Raw genomic sequence first — 24,150 nt, 5'->3', positions numbered from 1 at the left:
GCCATTGATATATATATATGAGTCATGTATTAACCCATTACAAATACATCCTGAACAGAACCTGGGTGTAAATGAAACCCTACTTTGTTTTCTCAGAGTCAAATTAAGTTAGAGGATTAAGACCCGTTTACAAGAGACTGGGCTAAATTTTTGAAGCTTTTACATCACCTACATGAAGTGTTACCTTCCAAAACTTAAACCAAACTGAATCTGAGTGGAAGTAAAACCTATCTAAACAAGCAAACTAATTCCAGAGTGAATAACATTAACAAGGGCAGTGTTATGATAGCACCCCAGTTTTGAATGTAAGTGGCTATGGCTGGGAAAGATGCCATGTGAAAGTGGTAAAGGGTGAAACTTTTCAGTATAAACATTTCTTAAATGGCATCAGAGTCCTTCCCAAACAGCTTGTTGAACAAGACAAGAGGCTTGCTGTCCAGAGTACTGAATGGCTGTGAAGGATAAACTATACATTTTTTATTCTGATGGAGGAACAGTATTCTCTTTTCATCCCCAGCTAGCGAAAAGGATGATTACCCTGTCAGGGGCATAGGACGTTAGCATGGTCATTTGTCAAACCTTGTCCTTGTCTATATAAACTCATATTGTATTAAAAGAGTGCCGTCCAGGAATAATTTAATGTTGCCTTAATTGCCTAAGTCTTTATGTTGCTTCCCTTTGCCATCCTGCAAGCTGCCTTTCCCCTGTAACATCACGGACTGCTTTTCACTGTAAATGTGAAGCTTTTCTCCTCCATGCTTTTAAGCTGTTGTGGCATTATTTCTCCCTTGTTGCTCTCATTTTATTGCTCTTGTGCAGTTACTCTGCGGGCTTGTACCTGCAAAACCTGATACTGTTGTTGTAGGTGGTTCTCATGGGACACAATTGCAACTAGCATGGGACTCACTTCTCCCCCCACCTCTTTTCTAACCTTTTTTTTTTCTAACTTCTTTCTTTTTTGTAGTGCATTCTGGGGGGGAAAAAAAAAAAAAAAAAAAGTTTTTATTGGATAACATAGTAGGTAATAATAGTCATTTAAATGGTTAATAAGTATTGCCTCAAAATACATATGCACATCCCAGACAGCTTTTGCACCTGATGATTGCCGGCCCCAGTTGGCACTAATAACACAATGGGCAATTTGAGCAGGTCGTGATGGAAACAATTTAGTTATTGAGGTAAAAGTATTGCAGGATATCACATGCTGCAAGGAGAGGTTGCTTGTGTGTGGGACCACATCACTTGTCTTTCTGGCTGGCCAGCAAAGAGCAATTTCCCTTTCCCTTTTTCTCTTCCCCATTCTCTCTGTTCCTCCTTCCTTCTTCTTCTCTCCTTTTCCTCTGTCCTTCAGATGTAAATGTTTCTGCTAAAGGCAATATGTGCTGTTGGCTGTGGACCCCATAATACGTCTTGGGTGCATAGTTTGTCTCAACATCTGTCGCGCAACATGGTGTGATATGATTAGCATTTGTCTTTTTTTTTTTTTCCTTAATTTTATTCTCACCTAAGAAAAAACATGTTCAATGGAGTGTTTACTTTGAATAAAGGAGGTTGAAGGAATGGCAGAGGAGGTGGAAAGGGAAATTTTTTCCTTTCTAATAAGGAAGGCCACATCAGAGAAATGTAATTAAACAAGGGTGAAGCGATGGGTAGGTTAGATGTAGCCCTTCATTCCTAGAAGGGATTTTTTCATAGCTTCAGATCAGAAAATGTTATGTTTTCCATGTAGTACTTTTTCCAGTCAGAGGAATAAAACTGCCAACAGCATCCTTCAGTCTGTGGTGTTAACCATTCTTTCATAAAGCATCTCAAGAGCGAGTGTCTTGAAGATGAGGACCAAAACCTGAAATCTGATCTCAACTGCTGTGGAAGCCAGTGTGAAGAGCAGAGCTCAGGTCTGACATCCCTGTTTGAGTTGCTGAGGACACACAATGAAACTTTTTATTATGGTTGTATTTTCGTTCGTGCAGTAAGCTTTATGGCCAGCTACAGTACATTGCTGTAGTTCTGTCAAAAGATAATCAAAACATCCTAGGGATTGGCAGCCAGGGTTTTTCAGTCTCCCAGACAACAGGAGAGAATAAGAGGGAACATTTACCATTGGCAGGGATGAGGGATCTCTCCTTAAGTACCAGCTGCAAATCTGTGCAGAGTTAAAGGAGGCTATACCGGTGGCAAGGCTCTCCCTCTGCCCATCAGCAGCATCTGTATTAGTTGGTGTCAGTTCCAAAAATTGTCATATATAATTTTAATTGATAAGGATGAGAGTAGTATAGTAGTTGTATGTGTTGGTGAGCAGGAAAAACTGTGTCTTCTGTGTGCTGCTAGTACTTCACATCATTTCACCAGTTTACCTCATCTCCATTTGATGGATTTGAAAAGGATCTTAAGGTTGCCATTTAATTGTTCGTAGTTCATCCTCCAGAAAGCACTAATAGTATTCTATCCCATTCTTCAACCTGCTCCTCAAGTGAGGTATGTCTTATTATTATTACAAGTCTCGTAGCCAAACTATCAAATGCTACAGAACCTCTTGGGATGATCAGGATGGATATGTGCTGCAGGAGGTGATGGTGCTTCATAGACTGTTGCATACCCTGGCTGAGTATTGATTATTCCAAATGTTGAGTGTCACCTCTGATCAGATGATTTTATGGTTGGCTTGCTGACTTGCCTCTTCTGTGAGATCTCTTGAAAATATGTGCTTGAAACCAGGCATCATTTAAATAAATGTGAATCTAGCACTGACAGCTTGGTAGCGGTTGAAGCAGTAGTGTGTGAAGGAAGAAGAGAAGATTTCTTCTCTGAATGATTGATCACCTGTTTTGATCAGGAGTGGTGTGAGTAATTCATGAATGCCTTTCCTAAATGTGGCAGGTCCCGGGTGAGATTCACAAGTCTTGAGTTGTGATGCCTTCAGAATCAGAGTTGCTTCTCAGTGACTGAAATTACTGAATTCTGGAAAAGCTGGTTAGCCTTTGGTTTGTGATCCAGGTGAAATCAATTCATGCTTTTTAAGAAAACTTCCTGATAATGAAAAATCTTTTCAGTGAGTCTGGGTAATAGCTTGGTGTGTGTTTCTGTTCCTTAATAATTACCTTGTTGTCACAGACTGTTGTTTCCTGACAGGTAGCCTATGTTCCTACTGACCGCCAATAAGAAAGGGGCAAACACATCCTGTTATTTAAATGTACATCTGAAATAGACATTTCTAAACCTTCTGTTTAGCATCTCTCACCAAAATTCATCATTTACGCCTTCATCATAATCTTGACACACACACACAAAATTAAGAACAAGTCCATCACTTTTTGTGACAGTATTTTTTAGTAAAATACCAGTAAATACTTAGTTTATTGTATTCTTATGATTAGTTCCAAATATATATGTTATATGAGAATAAAGTTTTTTGTTTGTTTGTTTGTTTTTGTGTTTTTTTTTTGTTTGTTTGTTTGTTTTGTTTTGTTTTGTTTTGGACATGGAGGCAATAAAACCAGAGGGATTCAGAGAAGAATGTCATAGAAACAGAAATCACCTGGATTCTCATGCAATGCAGGAATTACATAAGGGAGAAATCTGTTCCTGTGTTCCTATATTACAAAAAAAATGAACATGTGTATGTGTTCACACACAGAAAGGAAAGGGGAGGAAGAAACCCTGCTGTGCTTACTATCTCTAGTATTATTACCGCAAGCTGGAGGGCTGCTGAGGTCCACAAGATTGGGTGCGATATTTCAGGAATCTCAGCTGGTTTCCCCCATTTGTTCAGATACCTGACTATGAGCCTCACATCAGGGCTTTTGCTTCTTCAAGTAGCTAAGCACAGATGGGACATAAGAATAGTTTGGGGTTTGATTATCATCATATGCAACAGTACTTATATTAATTATCAATAAACAGGAGATACTTAAAACCAGGTAGTTTTCTGTTTCAGATTCACTGTGGTGCTTGACAGAGAAAGACCTTGTATTGCCCAGAGCTGCCAGGCATTTGGAGGAAACGTTAAGTGACTTTCAGGACGACAAATCCAAATTTCACAATGTTTACCATTAGCATCAGATTGCAGACTCTTGCATTAGTTTCCACTTAGCTGAAAAGTTAATTTAAGAGACAAAAATGAATCAATAAAAACAATGTCAAATACCAAATCAATACCGGGAATGTAAGAGCAGACTGAAATTTGGGCTTGTCCTCACAGTACAAGCAAAATATTTCGAAGTTGTTTTGCATTATTACTTACCCGCTTAGAGCTGTATTCTGAATTCCGTTGTCTTTGGAAGAGCTGGAGATGTGACGAGGTCTGTATAGGGAATTTCCTTCAAAGGACACTTGTCACATCTTCAGCTTGAGCTGTGGGAACTGGCAAGGTCAGAACCACATCTTGGTATGTTACTAAAGATTGAGAGTTTCATGTGAAAGTCTTATCTTTTTAAGCCTACCCATAAACGGGGGAGGGACGTCCTTTCCCTTTCCCTTTCCCTTTCCCTTTCCCTTTCCCTTTCCCTTTCCCTTTCCCTTTCCCTTTCCCTTTCCCTTTCCCTTTCCCTTTCCCTTTCCCTTTCCCTTTCCCTTTCCCTTTCCCTTTCCCTTTCCCTTTCCCTTTCCCTTTCCCTTTCCCTTTCCCTTTCCCTTTCCCTTTCCCTTTCCCTTTCCCTCTCTCTACTACCACATCAACAGATAATAATAGGTGCAAATTAATTCTTGCTTTCTAATTTTCTATTTTCTAGGAATTTGCTAGCTTGTTCTTTCAACTGCTTTCTTATCCACATCACCCAATGACATGTTAGTGATTTGCATTCCAAATGTAGGCGAACATTCCTACGTATGTTTTACAGTTATCACAGAGAAGCTGAGAGGAGCAGATTTTTCTCCACTGAAGTAGTTTTACACTGCTTTGGTCCTCATAAAGTATAAACTTCTTCCAGAAACCAAAGACATGAACATAATAACCATTATATTCAGGCTTAAACAATCTTTTTTTTCCAAAGGAAAAGCCAGGCATTATTGTCTAAACATAGACATTTAGAAGTGTTCATGTTGGAGGATGATAAAATTAAGGAACCGCACCTTGAATATTCAAGGGAAAGCATGAGATCTCTCCAGTGTAGTGCACTGGCAAAGTGAGGAACAAAAATCTTGACCCCTATTTTATCTCTCTATTCAGTATATTACAACTTCTCTGTGAGGTACAGACAGCACACAGATTCTCTGTAGGAATGTTTCCAATAAGTTTGGAGATAACTGTGCTAAACCATCTTGCCAGACAGCAACATATCAAGACGTGGGCAGTGATTTTCCCTCGCTGTCAGGTTGCTTTTCCAAATAAAGAGCTTATTGTGCTCTTGCGTTGTGTCACAACAAGCTCTCTGTAGTTGGAAAGAAGGGCTTTTATTTCTTGAGCCTGACTACCTCTCTTGAGTAGAGAAAAAATGCTTATGGAGGATTTTCCCTGAACATGTGGGCCTGTGTCTGCCTGTCTTCTCAGTGGAAAATTCATTTCATGAGACAAATAATTGAGCTGTAGGCTAAGCAAGCAGATGTGCTTCCTGCAGTTGGACCATTTTTTTTTATCTTTTCCCATTCTTGGCTCTGTTGCCTGTCTCCAGAAACGCAATGATGAAAATACTGCTCCTCCCCTGTGCAAAAGAAGGTCTCATATTGCTCCAGAGCCATATGTTTTGCCTTCCTTTTTTGACACTTGACAGAACTCCAAGCTTTAAATACTTCAGTGACATTGAAATAATTGGTGTTAGGAAGTGGCTTGAAGCTCAACATTTTCATAAGTTCATATGATAAACGTGATTTTACATGCTCAAACACTCTTCTCAGACAAATCCGATACGAAGGTCTACATTATAGATAAAGTATTGTAACTATTAGATATATTTCATTGTAAAATGTCATAATGTGGATTCTTAGCAGAGTGTCCTGGTTCCTTCTGGAGATATATTCTTTGTTTTACTCAGCATCTGGTTAGAGATCACCTGTTTTCTCTCAGCACTTGAAAACACCTCCCTGAAAGAAAATAATGTGTTCTTAACCTTACTTAATAACACATTACATATACAAATCTGGTTTTAAAAATGACGATGGATACTTGCACATGCAAACATGTATTTTGCTCCTGCAACAACACATGAATAATATTGTAGTAATTAGCGGTCAACGTCGGATAGTTTTGCTCTATCAGTCTGGCTGAAACCAGAGAAGGCAGAACATTTAAAATGAAAATCAGTAAGACTCTCAGAGATGTTACGATGGAAATAAGGCAACCTATTTCAGTAACAGAGTAGGACTATTTTGCTGTAGAAATGAGTATTTGTAAAGAAAACTAAACAGAACATTTGCAAAGAAGTTTAAAAAATATATTCTTAGGGATAACTTCCAATTTTTAATTTGTTAAATATATCATTAACTAGATGCAATTTCTTTCCACATTTTAGTGGTTTTCTTAACTTTTTTTGTTTTATCGTCAGACTTAAAGGAGAAAGTCTTGCTGTCTTTCAAGAGAGAATGACATGATGTCTGATTAGAGTTTCTCTAATTAGGAGTTTAATAGAAAACACCAGTGATACTGTGTATGCAGTTTTGCAGCTAAAATTATGCATCAGGTTGCTCCCTCGGGTATTTTTCAATTGTATTAAATTCCTTCTTATTTTTTCTTCTTAAATAACCTCAAAAGATCCTAAATTTTGCTCACATAATACCTGAACCTACAGGACTGGAAGTTGACAATGCAAAAATCTGGGTACCTCTCTGAGCACCATGTCCGCATGCACCCAACTGAAGACAGATGTTTGCCTCGGGACCTTTTCTGTTAAGTTAATTCTCTGCATAGTTAATGTTTTTAATTATTTCTTGTGTGTGCACCATTATTGATAGGATTCAGTCAACTGTGGAAATCAGACACTACCATCTTTGCTAATTATTCAATGTGTACATAATTTTTCCTTCATGTAGTGACCTCTTTTTTTCACAGGTGCAATGGGAATGCATTAACCCCAAATACAAAGCAAAGAAGAAGAATTACAAGAACTCAGGCATTGTGATCCTTAACCAGTGCAAGGTATTTGTGTTTTGCTCATTGTCTGCTTCTTTTCTAAGCTGTCAGTGATGTATTTTAATGGTGTTTGGAAATGTAGACAACAAAGTGGAACTGTCTGGAGAAAGCAATAGAAACTGATCCACTACAGAAAAGTAAAGACAAGGACTTGGATCCCAAAAGTAAGCTAACTGTCCCCAGTGTTCCTCTGTAATTTCTCTTGCCCTGTCTCTACTGTTGTGCAACGGAGTAGGCAGTACTAAATTCATGACTCCAAGCTTGCCAAATGGCCTCATGTGTCTTTCCCTTCCAGTCCTTCCAAAATTCACATCTCCGAACTTACAATTTTTTTCTTGTTCCTCTTAAACCAATGGCAAAATTCTCATTGACTTCCAACTGAGAATGAATAGAGCCCAGTTCTATTTTTGATGTCAATTTACGTTTCTATAGTTTTAGAATCATTTAGGTATTTTTGCTCTTTAAATTTTTGTTCCTTTCTTCAACTGTATGAAACACTTTCTTCCTTTACCTTATTTTCAGTTGGTCCCTCCCCTTCTTCCAGTTTACTTTTTTTCAGGCAGTTCCACACTCTGATATTTTAGTAGTACACAGCTAATTTACATGTCTTGATTTCTTGTCTGCAGATCCACAAGATGCATTCTTTCTTAGATTATATCATGGGAGGCTGCCAAATACAGTTTACAGTAAGTGTCTTACTTCTCTAACATGTTTTTAAGAAAGAGAATCCCATTAGATACTGATTCCTCACTTTCATAAAGAAAAGAATCTTATACATCATTCCTTAATAAGTTATTAAGGTGTTACTGCAAAATGTATTGTGCCCAGAAAATAAACCTGTGCTAATGCAAGTAGGAGTTTTGTGCACATACTGATTTATTATGTTTTAGAGCAATGACAATCATGTTGCAAAAAGTAATGACGGCTCCAAACAGGGGGCAAGAAGATGATGCCTAAATTAATGCTGGTCTCAGTTGTAAGTCCACCAGCTACAGTACTGTGCAAATTCATCACTATCAGTTTTCTACCTATGTGGAACCAGGGGAAGTCAATGTCTCTGTGCCTATAGCTCTGTTCATTCATAACCTAGTGGTTCTACTTAATCACAAGCTGACTGTCTGCATGTTTTACTTCTTCCTGCCTCAGTTGCACCACTACCCATGATGATAGCACACACAGCTTGTCTGGCTTGTTGCTGTCTTCAGAAATGTATCAGAGATTCTTTTGTGGGCACTGAAGCAAAAAACTGCAGCCTACAGTAAAGATATTCTGTGCTTCCTTGCTTTCTGTATATATGATATGATCTCCTTTTATATATATATATGTCCTATATATCTCCTTTTCACATAGGCCTGCTTTGTTTACTTCAGACCACTGCAACAGATCAGGCCTATGCCTTCCACCTTTCCAGATTTCCTTTTTTTCTGATAGGAACGGGACATTGGATCTGGAATTGTTTGAAACTGTCCCAGTGCATTTACTGTTGTTGTTGCCTTACTGTTAATGACATTTCCATTGAGTTCATGCCATGTACAGTCAGCACGATGCAGCTGTGATCTGAAAGGGCACTTGTTGTGGGAGGGAAACTGGGAAGCTAAGTATAGATTTGGTAACAGAAAGCTGTAGTATGATGTACCTGCTCATTTAAGGCACTGATGAGGGCTATGGTAACATCATGCTGTGTGTTCTTTGGATAATTTGTACATCTATTGTAGGAACATAGTTTGTAGTTAGAAAGAATGTCTCTGAAAAACCCAAGTAAACTTTTCCTTCACTTTAAAACCATTTATTAAGAAGCCTTCATCTTCAGAGATCAATAGTGCTGATTCCAGGCCATTACTTTTATTCAGCACTTATTGCAGCACACCGTATCTCTTATCAGACAGTGTTCCCTGCTGTACAAGAAATATTCAGAAGCTGGCAGTGCAAATGGGTCTGTAGTCAGAAGACATTTTCATCACTTTAGGAAATACAGCAGAAAGGATGTGTACTATGCATAAAAGGAACTGTAATAGAAAGATATATTGGACAGATTCTCTCTTAGACGGGTCATGGTATTGGACAGGCTGATTCTTTGCTGACAGATCTAGCAGGTGATCCTACCTCTACAGGATATTTTCAGTGCATTGAAAATCACCCTTTTACAAGACTGAGAAAAAAATAAGTGCTAAGAGTTATTGCTATATTAGGTTTTTATTTAGATGTGGGAAGATGACTCGTACATTTGAACTAGTATGTTTAAAGATACACTGACAAAAATCAAATCTCTGCACTGTAAAAAGGATTCCTGCTTTGCTGATCACAAGAATAGCTTATTTGTGATCTTAGCCTAGCTCCTGTGTTATGCTAACTTCATATTTCTAATTCTTCTACTTATTTGCACAAGATCTCAGTACTGTCAGGTAATGCTAAAAGAGAAGGGATCTGTGTTGTTATTTTGGAACCATGACAAGTAACAATGGTCATCTTTTGTCTTTCCTTAGAGAACCAAATTTTGGATCAAAATCAAGTATAGTGCATCAGAATATGAACATTCATAGCATGAGCATTTAAATAAACACCCCAAAACTATGCTAATCCATTCAATTATCCATGTATTTACCTTAGGTTTCACAAACCACTCGAGTTTCTTGCTCATTTCTGACAGCTGTGGCACAGATAGTTACGTATATGCATGCAGGGGGTTTAAAACATCAGGGGTTTCCTGTTGATTTATTCAAGTTAAATCAAGCTGTCACTTTGGGAAAAAGATCTATGTGGAAAACTACCAGGCTTACTGCTCCAGTGCTTGAGCAATGAGCAGGGGAGTGGAGGTGAAAGATTACTTTGTTTGCAAGCCAGATCAAGCTTACATCTCCTGACTGACACATTGTGGAGCATGGGAGGCTTGTAGTTGATCAAGATGACAAAGGGATTTGCAAGCTAACTAGAGCCCAGTGAGAAATGTTTTTCTTCAGCCAAGAGTTAGCCGTGGAAAATCAGAAAAGGTAGGGAAAAGCCATATTGAGTTGATGCAGCATGATATTTCTCTTTTAGCTTCTAGCAACAGCAACAAGAAACTTTCAGGACTGTGTCTTTTTTAAGGGAGAATGAAAATGTCATGTTTCATTTTCATTTTATAGCTGTGTAAAATAGTCTTCCCCGTGCCAAGCAGACTCCAGCTGGGGAAGGTGCACGTTCGCAGAGGCAAGCTGGGACTTTCAAAGTTCTTTTTGCAGCCCTCAGCAAGCCCCTTACATTTCAACTGCACAGTAGAACTACAAACTGAATTCAGTACATCTGTAGCTATAGAAGATCCAGATATAGCAGGGTTTTTGGAGGAAGAGGTCACTGAACAAAATTGTAAGGAAGTTTGTAAATGGCTTTGTTCCCTCTAAGAGACCAGATGGTTTTCTTGATGCTCCTCTTCGGAATTCCTTGAAAGCAACATCACAAATTCAGGAAAGAGCTTTCCAATCCGTGCCAGTCATATCACAGAAAAATGCATGCAAGATTATCTCTTCAGTGAAGAGGATAAACAGAATTCTAAAATTGAGAAATTAATTTTAATTCTTTAATATACTTGTTTTGGCATTGAATGCTTCCCACAACCTCCCATAAGCCTTTTCAACACAAAAATCTGTGCAGGATTCAAGCTGTATTTTCATCTTGCAGCTCACCTTTAAGGTTGCTATCATCTATGTAATTGGGAGGGTTAATTATTTAGTGCTTAGAAGATGCTTTGAAGATAAAAAAATCCACCAGAGTATTTACTGTAGTCACCGAGAATATTATTACAGACACAAGAAGGTGCAAAATAGCTAAGAAATGTGCCTGAATGGAGTTTTGATTTATAGTTTGAGTAGAATTTTTAACTCTCTAGGGACGTTTTAGCTGCACAATGTTTATGTCCTGAACATTACCTGAGCTGGAATAATTTAATTAAGTTTGAGAACCTAGAGATAATTTGATTCATTTTTATTAGAGCATAATTCCCCACATAGAATAATTATCCAGCTTTTTTTTTTCTAGTTATACCATTTTAGTTTTATTAACTCTTATTTTATTAGCTGCTGTATACTTTTAGAAATAGTTATTGCTACTATCCTCATTCAAATTTGATTAAGTACACTGCGAAATGACCTTTGCTTTAAGGTTGCAGTCTCTGCAGAAAATTGGTTTTGGTAAAGATAAATGTTTCGTGTGGCTATACTCTTTCCCAGAACAGCACCACAACACATTGACTTTTCTTCTATTCCAGGTAGCTATAGATTTCACCGCATCCAATGGTGATCCTAGGAACAGCTGCTCACTGCACTATATCCACCCCTATCAACCCAATGAGTACTTGAAAGCTTTGGTAGCTGTTGGGGAGATTTGCCAAGACTATGACAGGTAAATAACCACATTTGATAACAGAGATGTCTTTAGAAAGTGTTTTCACAGTGTGAAATCAATGACTGCCTGCTGCCAGCTGCAGTAGCTCCATGTTTAGTCATGTAAGAGAAATGACTGCATGACAGAAAGTTTAGTGTACCATACCACACTGTTGAGAGTGACAGCGGGTTTAGATTAGTTTCATGGCAGTGAAAGGTCTGATTTTTGGCTGTTTGGCTGATATATGTGCTAAGTTTTGAGTTTCTATCCACCTGCCAAAATTACATGTTTGAGTGGATTTTTCATTTGTATTAAGCTTGAAGCCTGTTTCGCAGTTGCTGACAGCGTCCTTTCTCATACGCTTGGGAGTATGGTCTGCGCCATCCTACAGGAAAGTGTTCCCAAGATTTCATATCTGAAACTAAATTTGTAGTTGCTTAAGCTGCTTAGGGGCCATGTCTGTTCTTAGATTTAAATTTGTGGTCTTTTTCAGTGTTCTGTTAGCTTCTCAAATATTGCAGTATCTTCCAAAATGAATATTAAAAGATACTGATAATATGTGCACACAACATGACAGTAAATAAATAAACAAATGCAAGTAATTGGGCCAAATATGCTTTGATTACATTATGTACTTCTGTTGCTTTTGAATAGGCTGTCTGTCTCTATCAGATTAATTGCCCATTATTAATCTAATTACCAAGTACATTTCCTTTAAATGTTCTTTCTTTGCTGGTGATGCATAGTATCTTACACAATTATTCTTTCTCATCTTTGCACATGTAATAGACATCCACCCACCACTTTGCCGTGTGTAAATGCCAGATCTCAAAAAAAACAATGGTATTTCCAGTCAAATTTGATTACACTTTCTGTATAAATTGTGGAGGGACTTAATTCCGTGGTTTATATGTTACATGTCGCATATGCTAATTAGCCTGCTCAGAGGCACTGCCATTTGCATGGTAATGAAATGCGTTCTTGAAAAAGAATGAAGAAAATACTGCCCTGATACAATTTCTGTAAGAATTTGATGGTCAAATGTAGTCAATGAGCCTGAGAAAATTAATATTTTATTGTAAGTGAGCTGATAATTCCACAGTGATTATCCATTAATTTAATAAATGCTATTAAATTAATCCACTAATAAATTCAGTGGATTGGTATACTAAAAAATAATGAAAGGAATAAGAAATAAGAGCTGGTTCATGCACACAGATTGTTTTTATTTATTTATTTCACCACTTAAGGTGCATTTGTTAAGAAAATGAAATAGTTAAGTGACCCAGACCCTCCTGTATGGAGATATTTATCCAAAAATCAGGATTATTCTCTCAATATAGCATATTCTAATCAATATGAAAAATACTAGCCATTTTAAAATGAAATCATCAGTTTCATTCATTTCTATTGTGCTACAAAAAATTCCTGTTGCTGCCAGTCAGCACAACTAAGGCCCTACAAGCTATGGACTAGGAGTGAACAAAAGCCAGATTTTCTTGTCCTGGGGAAGTGTCACTTTTCTGGCATGTGTTTGACTGATACATGCTCTCAAGTTCTGACACAATAAATACATTCCCATGGACAAGTTGGTTCATCATGGTCAGTGATTTCTGAGGAAAAATGCCAAATGAGAACCTCTTCTTTATACTTGCATGTGTTGGATCCAATAAACTGGAAATTAAACCTTATAATAATTTCTCTAAAGAAAACAAGAGAACCAAACGTTCTCACAGAGTAATTTTAGGTTCTATGTAGGAGTTTGTTTTGTGTAATATTCCCAGACTCTTCTCAGTGATGCCCAGCAAAAGGACAAAAGGCAATGGGCAGAATCTGCAAGACAGGAAGTTCTGTCTGAATACGTGGAAAAAATTCTTTGCCCTGAGGGTGTCTGAGCACTGAAACAGCTTGCTCAGAGAGCTTGTGGAGTCTCCTTCCCTGGAGATATTCAAAAGCCAGCTGGGCACGATCCTGAGTAATGTGCTCTAGGGGACTCTGCTTGAACAGGGAGGTTGGACTAGATGATCTCCAGAGGTCTCTTCCCACCTCAACCATTCTGTGATTCTGTGAAATCTTCTGTATTTACAATTCTTAAAAAAACAAGTTTCAAATTCAGTTGAAAATCTGTAATGTGCACAGAGCCATTACTGCTCCAATGAGCTCAGTTGTGCTTCAAATGCTGAAGGAGGATTTATGTTCCCAGGTAAAGATCAGACAGAAGTGAAAAGCGGGGGCTCATTGAACCTAAAGGCTGTTTAGAGCCAGAATGCTCATCGTTTGCACAGGGACATGTCTTCAGTAAGATTAAAAAACAAGCCTACAAAGACGGCAGTGCTCTTACCTGAAATTTTATAATTTGTACCCAGAAATTGTTTCATCCCAAACCACGGAAAATACATTCAAGCCAAGTCTTCTCATAATGTAGGTTTCTGTACATATCAGCCTAACATAATGTAACCCTAAGTAGTTAATCCTCCAAATTAAGTGCTGCCTCACATCCCTTGATACAGCGGAATAATCCCTGCTCATCCAAAAGCCATTTATCTTCATGGTTCAGGGATTCCTGAAACAGTTAAATGAATAGCCCTGCTCTGCGTAGTTAAGCATGAAAGAATAACATTCATTCTTTCATCAGCAATATTCAGAGAATGAGAAATAGACTTTGATTATTTACCTGATTGTGGAAACGCTGCAGTCCTGAAGGAATAAGCCAATCTGATAATGGTACAGGAAATGTAAGAGCTGTTCACCGGCACAAAAGACTTAATACTTTTTATGTGATGGAATTGTTTCAGACTATAACAACATTTGTCATAAGAGAGAAGATAAAGTTTGTACGTGATATAATCAGTGGCTAAGCAACAACAGCAATGGATCATAAAAGAAGAAGAAACATTCATTAGTTTTAAGGAGTTAGGCTCTAAAATGTAGTTTGAAATACTGGAAAGGGGAAAATGCATAAAAACTTATTACTGAAACTATTGGGTAAAATAAGCAGACAGCTCCAAGGAGAATAATTTATTTTAAGATAAATTACTCATGAATGTTAAAAGAGGACATAATAAAGCAATAAGTGAGAAATATACATATCCATTTAAACATTTCCACAAGCTTTCTTTTATATAAAGAATTATATCACTGTTACAATTTCGTCTTGAAATTAAGCAGGTCTACTCAGCCTTTTTTGTGGCATAGAGAAGCAGATGAAAATGATGAAAAATCATTGGGCACTGAAGTATTTGGTATCAAAAGGAATTGCTTCTGCCTCGTTCCATATTTATTCTTTACCTCAGTAATTTTAGTACTGTGTTCTCTGGATCAGAAGTCAAATGAAGTGATTTCTCCATACCGGCAGTATCAGCCTTGCTAAGATTCTAAAAAATCAGTTTACTTCATCACTGCCAAATGTGCGTGAGTTCCCTCTTCATGTTTTGAGCAATGAGTTGTCAAATGTATATGACAGATGAGGTTATAGCTGTCCCCTCGTGCACTACAGCTGGCTTAGGACTTCTCTTCTTACCTTCACCAACTCTGCAAGGTGGTTTTGTCCAACCCTTCATTTTGGACCCCTTCAAGAGAATGCAACTTTTAGAGGATGGATAGTAGGTGTATTTGAAAGATTCTACTAGTTGAATACCCAGTCATGAGGAAAGACAAAATCATTCAACAGTTAAAATATCAGACTTGTGAACCAAGATCTTATGTCATGTAAAACATGAATCTCTGTAAGATATGTGATAATAATTTTAAATGGCTCCTGTTCTCCATGGCAACTGCTCCCCAAATGTTCTTCCTTTGCATCATGAAACTGCTCATGTTCAGCATAGAACAACAATTTTTTGTAAGCCTATGGCTAAACTGGGGAATCAGGGAATGCTTTCTTCCCGCTCCATCCCAGCAGAGGGGCTGGCTGTGTCCTGACTGTAAATCAGGACCTGGCCTACCTCTTTTCCCATCACCTTCACACATCCTGGCTTCCATCAAAAGAAACTGAGGCATGTGGACAGGGACAGAGCTCCTGTGCTCTGCAGGAGGATGCACAGTCTGAGTAACAGTGGGAAGACCATGCCTGTAAGCCTCAAAGTAAAGCACAGCTGCTTTTATAGGCAAGAACCAGCACCCGAATTGTACTGGGATGTGCCCTCAGCACATACACTGGCATGTGCCTAAGCCTGTTCCCAGTATCACAATCTGGAAACTTCTGTGAAAACTTCTGTCTCTAGATAAAACAAGTACTTTTCCCCAGATAGGTGTAGTTTTGCTGTGATCTCACATGTAAGCACGTAGAGCTCTATACCAAGGTACTTACAAGTATACACCTAGAGTTTTTTTCCCATATCAGTATAAATATAGAGGTATGTGTACAATATATATTAGATAGACATATATATTTAATATGTATGGTTAGCACTTAACCATGCAGTAAAAAATTCATTTCTCTTTTGTGCTATTTTATAGCTTCCCTCTCTGCAGATCAAAGCCATAAGTCACAATAACAGTAGTGCACACTGTTTATTAAAATGGCTGGCCCTTTGATCTCGAAGATTTGTTTTACCAGTGCTGGAATACAACCAACTAGCCATGAGCGCAGCTCATCTTTCATTCTTTCCAACCTGAAAATGAGTTGGAAAGGGGCTGAAAATAGCTTCCTTTTTATAATAAATGCTGTTACATACACAGAGTGCTAAAAGCTTAAATACTTCCTCAATTATGTTACATTATTACAGGTTTTAATGATGGTATTGTGAGTGAAGCTCATGGCACAACCTGCAAAATCTGATTCTGTTTGAAATCTGATTTCTGCAGTTAGTAGCTTACCGTTCCCTTCTGCTTATTAAGAATCTTGTTATATAACATTAAATATTTATTTTTGCATTAAAATCTCTGTCCTGATTCAGCAAGACACTAGAGCTTATTATCTAATCTCATTGAATTTAGCCTGACTCAAGCAAACATTGAAGTATTATGCAAAATATAGGTGGCACAAAGATGGAGTTAAGAGTTTTACTGAATTCAAACTTTCCTGCTAATTGTTCCTTCCACGCCCAAATGTTACACTGTTCAGTATCTCCCATATACATGGATTATCTTTATGATTAATTTTTACACACACATTTGTACATAAATTCAGAAGTCTTTACCAGATTAATAAAAAGCACTCACAAAAGTTAGAGTTGCCTATTATATGGTCAAATCAATGCTTCTACTTTGAAAAAGACAAAAGATCTTTTCAAATACTTAAAGTATTTTATACTCAAATACTTAAAGTATCTTTTCAAATACTTAAAGCATTTGATACACTGGATATTTATGGAGCTTCCTATTCCTGATGGTCAACCCCTGTTCTGACCTATGTATTCAGCTTATGTTTCTGTGTGTTCTACTACATAGTTCTGTAAAACAATACCATAAAATCGGTCCTCATTTAATTTGTATTCAAAATATATTTCAAAAGTTAGATCTTAATTATTTTAAATACGTGTTAACTCTTAAAAATATTGATTTTTTTATTTATTTTTTTTTCCCAAGAGCCCTTGAAACATGTAGAAAATAAATTTTATCTATTTCCTGACACTAATGTCCTTTTTCATTTAGGCAAATAAAGTCTTTAAATACTCAATTAGCTCCCTAAAACTAACATTTATGCTAAGATCGTATGTTAACAAATAAACTGCTTGTGTAAAACACACTTGTCGAGCAATATCCCCAAAGGCCACTAATGGGCAGAAAGTACATTACTCCTACAAAATATAGAAATAATTTATGTGTAGAATATCTCTAAAATATTCAGACTGGCCACATTCCACAAAAGATAGGAAAGTCCTGAAGTCAGTCAGAGTTTCAACAATCAATGAATTCTTCTGCAATCAATGAATTGCAGCAGTAGCTAACAGAATGCAAAATTTGCTAGTTATTTTTTCTTCTCCAGTATTTTAGGCCTGAGGGAGTGCGTTCACTCTGATTGAAAGTCATGTACAAAAGCTTCATTCCTTCATGCAGTAAAGTGCACTTGAAAATTAAGAAGGAAAATTTTGAAAAGAGAAAGAGTTCCTGGTCCAGCCCATCCCTTTCTGTGAAGATCTAAGAATGGAAAAAACTAAGGGCAGTCAAACTAAGTCAGGTAGAAAGTCCCTCTATCCCAGAAACACATTTCCTGAGGTAACCAGCAGTGGACAGTTACGGAGAAGGAAGAGGACAAAGTATATATGATGCACTACATGCTGCAGAAGATTTGTATAAATCAGTACAACTGGTCCCAGATACAAAGGTCGGTAGGTGACTAAATGCTGTATTCTGAATTGAGGCTTTAGGTGGAAAAAAAAGTTTCCAGAGTTTAAACCTTGCAGTGTGTTTTGTTTTTCTTTTACTTCTGGAGCCTTGTCCCTAAGAATTACTTACCAGGTCATTCATCCCAAAGCTGTGTCTGGGTTTGTCGATGAAGAGTCTGAGAGAGTTACTTGTCTGGCGGGCTCTGAATTAAATACCTTGACGTAATTTGGGCAGAGACAAGGAGAAAAGCAGGAACTTCCTTTGGTTGAGATGGTAATATAATAGTAGTTCATTAAAACTGGGACAAAAGATTGATGCCTAGAATAACTGGCACTACATGCAACATTGAATTTTAATGAAATCACTATGTAGAGCCATAGATGTTAAAATTTAATTTACCCATGCAGATCAATAAATAAAAAATATGGTTAATTATTTAGCATATCTCTTTATCACTTTAATTACAGAAACAACCTTTCTGGAGGCTATTAAGCAAAAAAGCTGATTAGCATATCTAAACAAATTTAAAAACCATGGGGGAAAAGACATGAATCTTTTTATTTAGTGCTTTAATAGGACCAAATTTACATAGACAGAAAACAAAAGAAAAACAGGAGAACAATAGCCTATAAAGAAAAACTTGTAGCTTACATTGATCATTAAGCATTATCTCTGGTGTGGGTAAACATGCTGAAGTATTTGGATAACCCAGAACTAGAACTGCACAGGAAAAAAAGGGCTTGCTAATACTTTTAATCACCAAGCTGGATTGAAAACCCTTGGATCTAACAGTTGAAGACCTAGGTTGGTACAATTATATAGTACCTGCATACACACATTTAGTGTTTGCCTCTGCAGTGTCTGCTGATTTACATTTGGTGACTGATGCCAAAGAGGAGTTTCTACAGTCACCACTTTTATCCCAAGAATTAGTACAGGAGATTTAGTCTACTGTAACAGTGTTGGGATGGGGATTTCATAACAATTCATATTCATATACTTATATATGTATATATACATATATACTTACATGTATATATGAATCTGCAGCTGCCCTGTATCTGGTCAGATACTGTCAGTTTTTACAGCTCTGCCTTTTCCCTTACCAAGTTTTCATCTTTGTGTCTTCTTTACACTGCCTGTTCTGCCAGGCAGTCACTGCCTGTGTCAGTGTATCAGTCATGAGCAGTTCCTTCCAAGTTTCTTATCAAAACAACTTCTTCCTCTGTGTGCTATTCCTCCACCCTGCTGCATTCTGTCAGCTGGTGGATACATCAAAATCAGAACCTTCTGCAGGGCTTTTCTAGGCAGTCTTTACTATTTTTTTCTCCTCTGAGTAAGAGCTTTGTTCCGTGCAGTAGCTGACACTTTGCCAGTACTATGCAGACTGGTACCTTTGTGATTTCTCTGTCAGCATCTCTTTCTGAAGAGAATGGCTTGAAATACAAAACCCTACGAACTGTCTAAAATACCAGATCACCTAGTGGTGTAGAGACTAGATATTCATACAAAGAAGTATTAATAAGTATAAATACGTAAGCATATATAAAGGAGATAGCAATTTGTTGTGCCATTTTTCCTGATGTCAAATGTGCCAGCAGTTTGGTATCCGGTACATTTGTAATCAACACAACCATTTCCACAATTTCAGAAGCGTGAATTTCCTCCCTGCATTGTTAAGGATGTAATTATTCTACTCATCCGCTCTATAATAGCATGTAGCAAAGCTGTCAATTATTCCCATTTGAAAACCCATCAGTCCATAAATGAATACCATCTTCTAAATCTCTTGCATGTTTACTTATTTTTGGAGAAACTGGACACTTTTTGCCTGAGTAGACTGTAGCAGGATATTTGTATATCATATCGCTCTCAGTTAAAAATGGGCAACCCTTAATTCTCACCATCTCTTTCAAATTAATGTGAAATCAGCCTTGATCAGAGATTCCAAATCAGCAGATAACAGAGAGCATTTCCCTGTTTCCTCCTGCATATTCAATGATGCCTAGCTGAGTGTTTAGTTATCAGTATATTTCACTTAAATTTTTACTGAGGCTTGTTTTGATAATGTTCTTCATTTTGACTGGATGTCATTTTGATTTTAGTAAAATTACATCAACTACTCGTTTGGTCACATTAAATCACAATATAATCTCTGTAACAGTTTTATTACACTCATCCTAGAAAGCTCATTTGTATCCTGAGAACATTTGATGAGAGATTTCTCTCCTAGCACCTCCCTGCATACTTATGCCAACACAGACCTGTATTCCCTTCTTCCCAGCACATCCCTTATACATAGACATTTTTCTGATAGAATTTGTTTGCAGAGAAAAGTCTCTGACCAACCATTTTCACTGTAATTTGTAAAAAATGACAAAATTAGCTAGCAAAGCTTTTGTTCTGGAGGTTGCTTAATGCAGTACACCCTCAAACTGGAAAGCTACACTTGTGCTTTGAGAAGGAAGGGCCCCAGCACTGTTTTGTTTGAGGTTCCCCATGATCTGCATGTTACATGATGGGAGCAACCTGCTGCCTAGTGAAATCTTAAAGTCATGTTAAGTTTTAACTTTCCAAAATTACAGTCTGTGTAAGAATGACCTCGTCAGTCATGGTACAGTTTTCCATAAATGGTGCCACATGGCCAATTTACTATAGTTAAGGTTTTGGAAGCTACAAGGACATACTGACAACCTCTTACAATTCATAGAATTACCTGGAAACTGCCTGGATTTCATAAGTTAAATGTAACTCAGTGTAGCCTTTTGCAGCATCCCCTTCCCTACTTTACTCCCACTTATGACATTCCACTTTTTCAAGATAAGTTTTACTGAATTGGGTCATATAAATCAGGTCATTGCAATTTATTTGTCATCTAACAGGGAGGCATGACATTTTGATTCCTGAATATGCCATTTTATTAAGTTATTCTTCTAGTAAGTAAGTAATATATCTTATTGCCATTTTGTTTTGCTTAACCTACTCCTCTCTCAAACTCTGATGATTATTTTTTTTCTGTATTTACTTTTCCTCAGTCTAAGAATTTCTGAGTTTGCTTTCTATTTTTACCCTGCAGAGCTGCTTTTGCTGTTCTTCAAATGTTAACAAGGGGAAGCTTAAATCTATTGTACCTGGACTTGGCTTTGTTAGTTATTTCGTGTTGATGCCTTTAGCTTCAGGGAATTTGTATCCCCTGCTTCATTAATTATTCCCTTGCAGGTGAGACAGGCACTTCTCTCATATTCTTGAAACCCAATTACATGACGGTATCTATTTCTCAGTGTTCAGCAGATTCCAGCTCCCCTAAGGTGACTAAGAGCTGTAATTAAAGATAGTGAATGAATTTAAATCTAAGGATTTTGCAGCATGATTGTGTAGCATCTCTGTCTATGACAGACCAAACAGCGTAGCTGTTGCAGTGACTCGCTATTGATTTGCATGCTTCTAGCTCTGTTTTGTTACCAAGATGTATGAGAATCGGTTCATTCCTGCTACTCCAGAATACAATTTTAGGGGAGGAAACCCTGCTGCTGCCAAACTCTTGTGGTTGTTCTGACTCAGGCGGAGGGCAGACAGAGCTGGACCACAGCCTGGCTCTATCCCTACACACCCGGGAGGAGTGAGAGTGGGTGTGCAGGACTGCAGGGGGTGAAGCAGATGGGCTCTTGTCCCTTCCTCTCAAACAGTTTTTTTTGGCCCTATATGATCCTACAGATCATGTCCTTTATTTACCTAGCTCTGCTTGCAAAGCAGGAACTGAAGAAGTTTAAATATTTCAAATGATTTCTGTATCTTCTTTGGAACTGCTGCTAATCCCTGTAAGCTGTCATGATTCAGAATCTACTGGCATCAAGCCCTTCTAAGTACTAAATAATACACTCAGGAACATGATTCATTCATATGCTTTAGAAAAGAAACACTTAATTCAGCTCATTTTCTTCCAGTTCACTCCTTGAACATGAAAGATTGCAATTTTAATTGAGTTTAGATATGGCTTTATTTTGTTTGTGTCATTTTCTGTTTTCTCATTTTTCTTTTCCTTTTCTTTCTCCCCCGTTCCTGTTCCTTCCCCTTCCCTTCTCCTGTCCTCTCCTCTCCCTGTCCTCTCCTCTCCCTCCCCACCCCATTCACACTTCTCTCAATTAAATGTATAACAGGTATTCCCCTTTTATTATGGCAATTTCAAATTTCTTTTTAACAGAGGAAAAATATCTAATTTTATCACTGGAAAAGCGTGTAGACCAGAGAAGATTCACGGTTTATTCTTTTAAGACTGGAATTGAAAATGAAAGGCAAAGTAATTGATTTTGCTGCATCTAGTGTTGCACTTTAAAAATATCTTCCTGGTAATTCTGTTCTGACCCCAAACTGAAATTACAAGTGACAGCTTAATACCCAGGGATGCTAAACAGATATATTCCTTGCAAGAATCTCAAGGAGCTGCCAATTTAAGATTCCTGGTTGCTTGAAACCAAAAATGGGTTTTTAGTGTTGCTTTTATATTCCCAGTGTTTCTTTTTCTTCCTCTTTAACTGTATCTTTAGTACAACTACTGCAACTATAATGCTCCAGTATAAAGTGAGCAGGTTTTCATGCTGAGGCTCTTTAAGAAGCCACCTGTGTGGCTAGCCAGAAGTTCATTTTTCAGAATGAATAAGTGGCATATAGAAAAATATAGGCCATTTTTCCCCCTACATTTACTTCATGCAATAAGAAATTAGATTCCCAATTTAGATTTTAAAAAGGAACTAATCTCCAGATAACATAGTCCTGGTGGCTCTTGTTTTCCTTTCTGAGTACAGGTGTTGTCACACTGATGAGTAGCCACCTCTATCTCCAGCATCATCTAAGCCAGCAGCTTCACAGGAAGTTGCATAAGACTCTGTAATGTCTGATTATAAAATAATTTCACCTAGTGGAACAATTTCATCTAAATACTGTTCCTTGTTACTAGGAAAAGAAAATCCTCAGAACAAAGCTGAACTCCAGGTCTCAATGATACTTTATGTCAGAGGGCACCAGCAGTTAATGAGACATGATTTTTAGAATGTTCATTCTTTTGTCTTCTTATCTTTAAATATATTTCTTACCTTCCAGTTACCATTGGCTTCCGAGTGAAACAGAACAAGATATCATTATCTGTATCACTTACCAATTTACAAAACCTTACTATTTCCTTTGTTAGTCTCTTCTCCCTTCTGTGCAGTACAGCTTACTGAAATCTCTCTCTCCTGTGCCCCTATTAATGTATTGATTTGTCATTGTGCTTCCTCTGTTTCCACTAGATAGCTTGAAGAATGGGTGACTAAAACTGAGCATTGTTCCAAAAGGACAGTATGGGATATTTTCAGAAGCCATTCTCTTCTGTGCATTATGTTACTGTTGAGGTGTTACTCAGGGTCTGTAACTGGTTATATTTCTGCTTAGAAGACTGCAGTCTTTTAGCCCTGACATTAATCCAGCTCATTAATTTACATTTACCAATACAAACACTGAACCTGAACACTGTCCTTGATTTTACATTCAGGGTATAATCCAGAACTGTTCAGTCTTTGGTATCTTTCAGTAATATATGCCTGTTTGACAGGAAAATGTACAAGCAGTCATATACATCTATGCTTGCATGACTAGTCACAGCCCTTACATAACCAAATATAAAAGTCAAAATCCAATGCTTTTTTTTTTTTTTCTTCTCATCTTCATGTCAAGTACTTCATTTTTTTAAAAGAAGTTATGCCAAGTTTTAATTTTCAAGGAAACTTGTGTAAAACACAGAACTGTATAAAGTGTGAAGACGATGCAAGAGAGTAATTTTGTAAAGATTCTGCCAGGATCCACCTTTTCTTGATGGATTTTATAAATCTGAGGTTTTGTAGAATCCCCTTGTTTTTCCACTTTCTCTCCTGTCCTGTTGGCAGTCTGTCTCCAGCAGGGCAGTGCTGGCAATTTACTTGCATGTGCCAAGGACTCTCTGGCCACATTTAAACAAAACAAGTCAAAAGTCCTTAAGTGGCCTGAGGGCAATGATTTGACAATGCCCATGTCCTTGTATCTCAAGACTAGAGAGGGTTACTTTGTAGAATGTCAGTGAGCCATTAAACAGTGTATTGCTTCAGAGTGAGACCTTTGTATTAGCTAAACACCTTGTTTTATGTGATAGGAGGAAAACTGTTGTTTACATTAAAATCGGAATTTATTCTGAAAGCTGTCAGCCACAAGTTTAGAGATGTTGTCAGAGGATACCATAATCATCTATTTTGTGCAAGGATTGTCACTTGTGATGATCAAAAGGCTCCCTTCTTCCTTCCCTTAAAGGTCAACCTTTGGGAACACATGGAAGTTAATTCCTTGGTCACAGCAGCTTGGATCAGAATACCAGGGCTATGTGTATAAAGTCTGGAAAATGAGGATTTGCCCGAGGGGAAGCCAAGCTCACTGAGCATGGTGCTACCTGAGTGGCCTGA

At 37.6% G+C, this 24,150-nt stretch overlaps 1 protein-coding gene across 1 annotated transcript in view; it reads left to right on the top strand.

The window, feature by feature from the left end:
* Positions 1 to 24,150, top strand: part of CPNE4 (copine 4) — a gene marked incomplete at its 3' end in the record, with an annotated part of 189,730 nt that overhangs the window by 140,167 nt on the left and 25,413 nt on the right. Inside the window, exons 9-11 of the mRNA XM_084306945.1 lie at positions 6,980 to 7,066; positions 7,687 to 7,746; positions 11,301 to 11,434. Coding sequence (XP_084163071.1) covers positions 6,980 to 7,066; positions 7,687 to 7,746; positions 11,301 to 11,434 — 281 coding nt within the window. The remainder of the gene's footprint in view (positions 1 to 6,979; positions 7,067 to 7,686; positions 7,747 to 11,300; positions 11,435 to 24,150) is intronic.

The sequence above is a fragment of the Netta rufina genome, assembly GCF_964035555.1.
Source record: "Netta rufina genome assembly, chromosome: 2".
NCBI lineage: Eukaryota > Metazoa > Chordata > Aves > Anseriformes > Anatidae > Netta > Netta rufina.
Note: the sequence above shows the minus strand (reverse complement) of the source record. Positions and strands in the feature narration are given on the sequence as shown.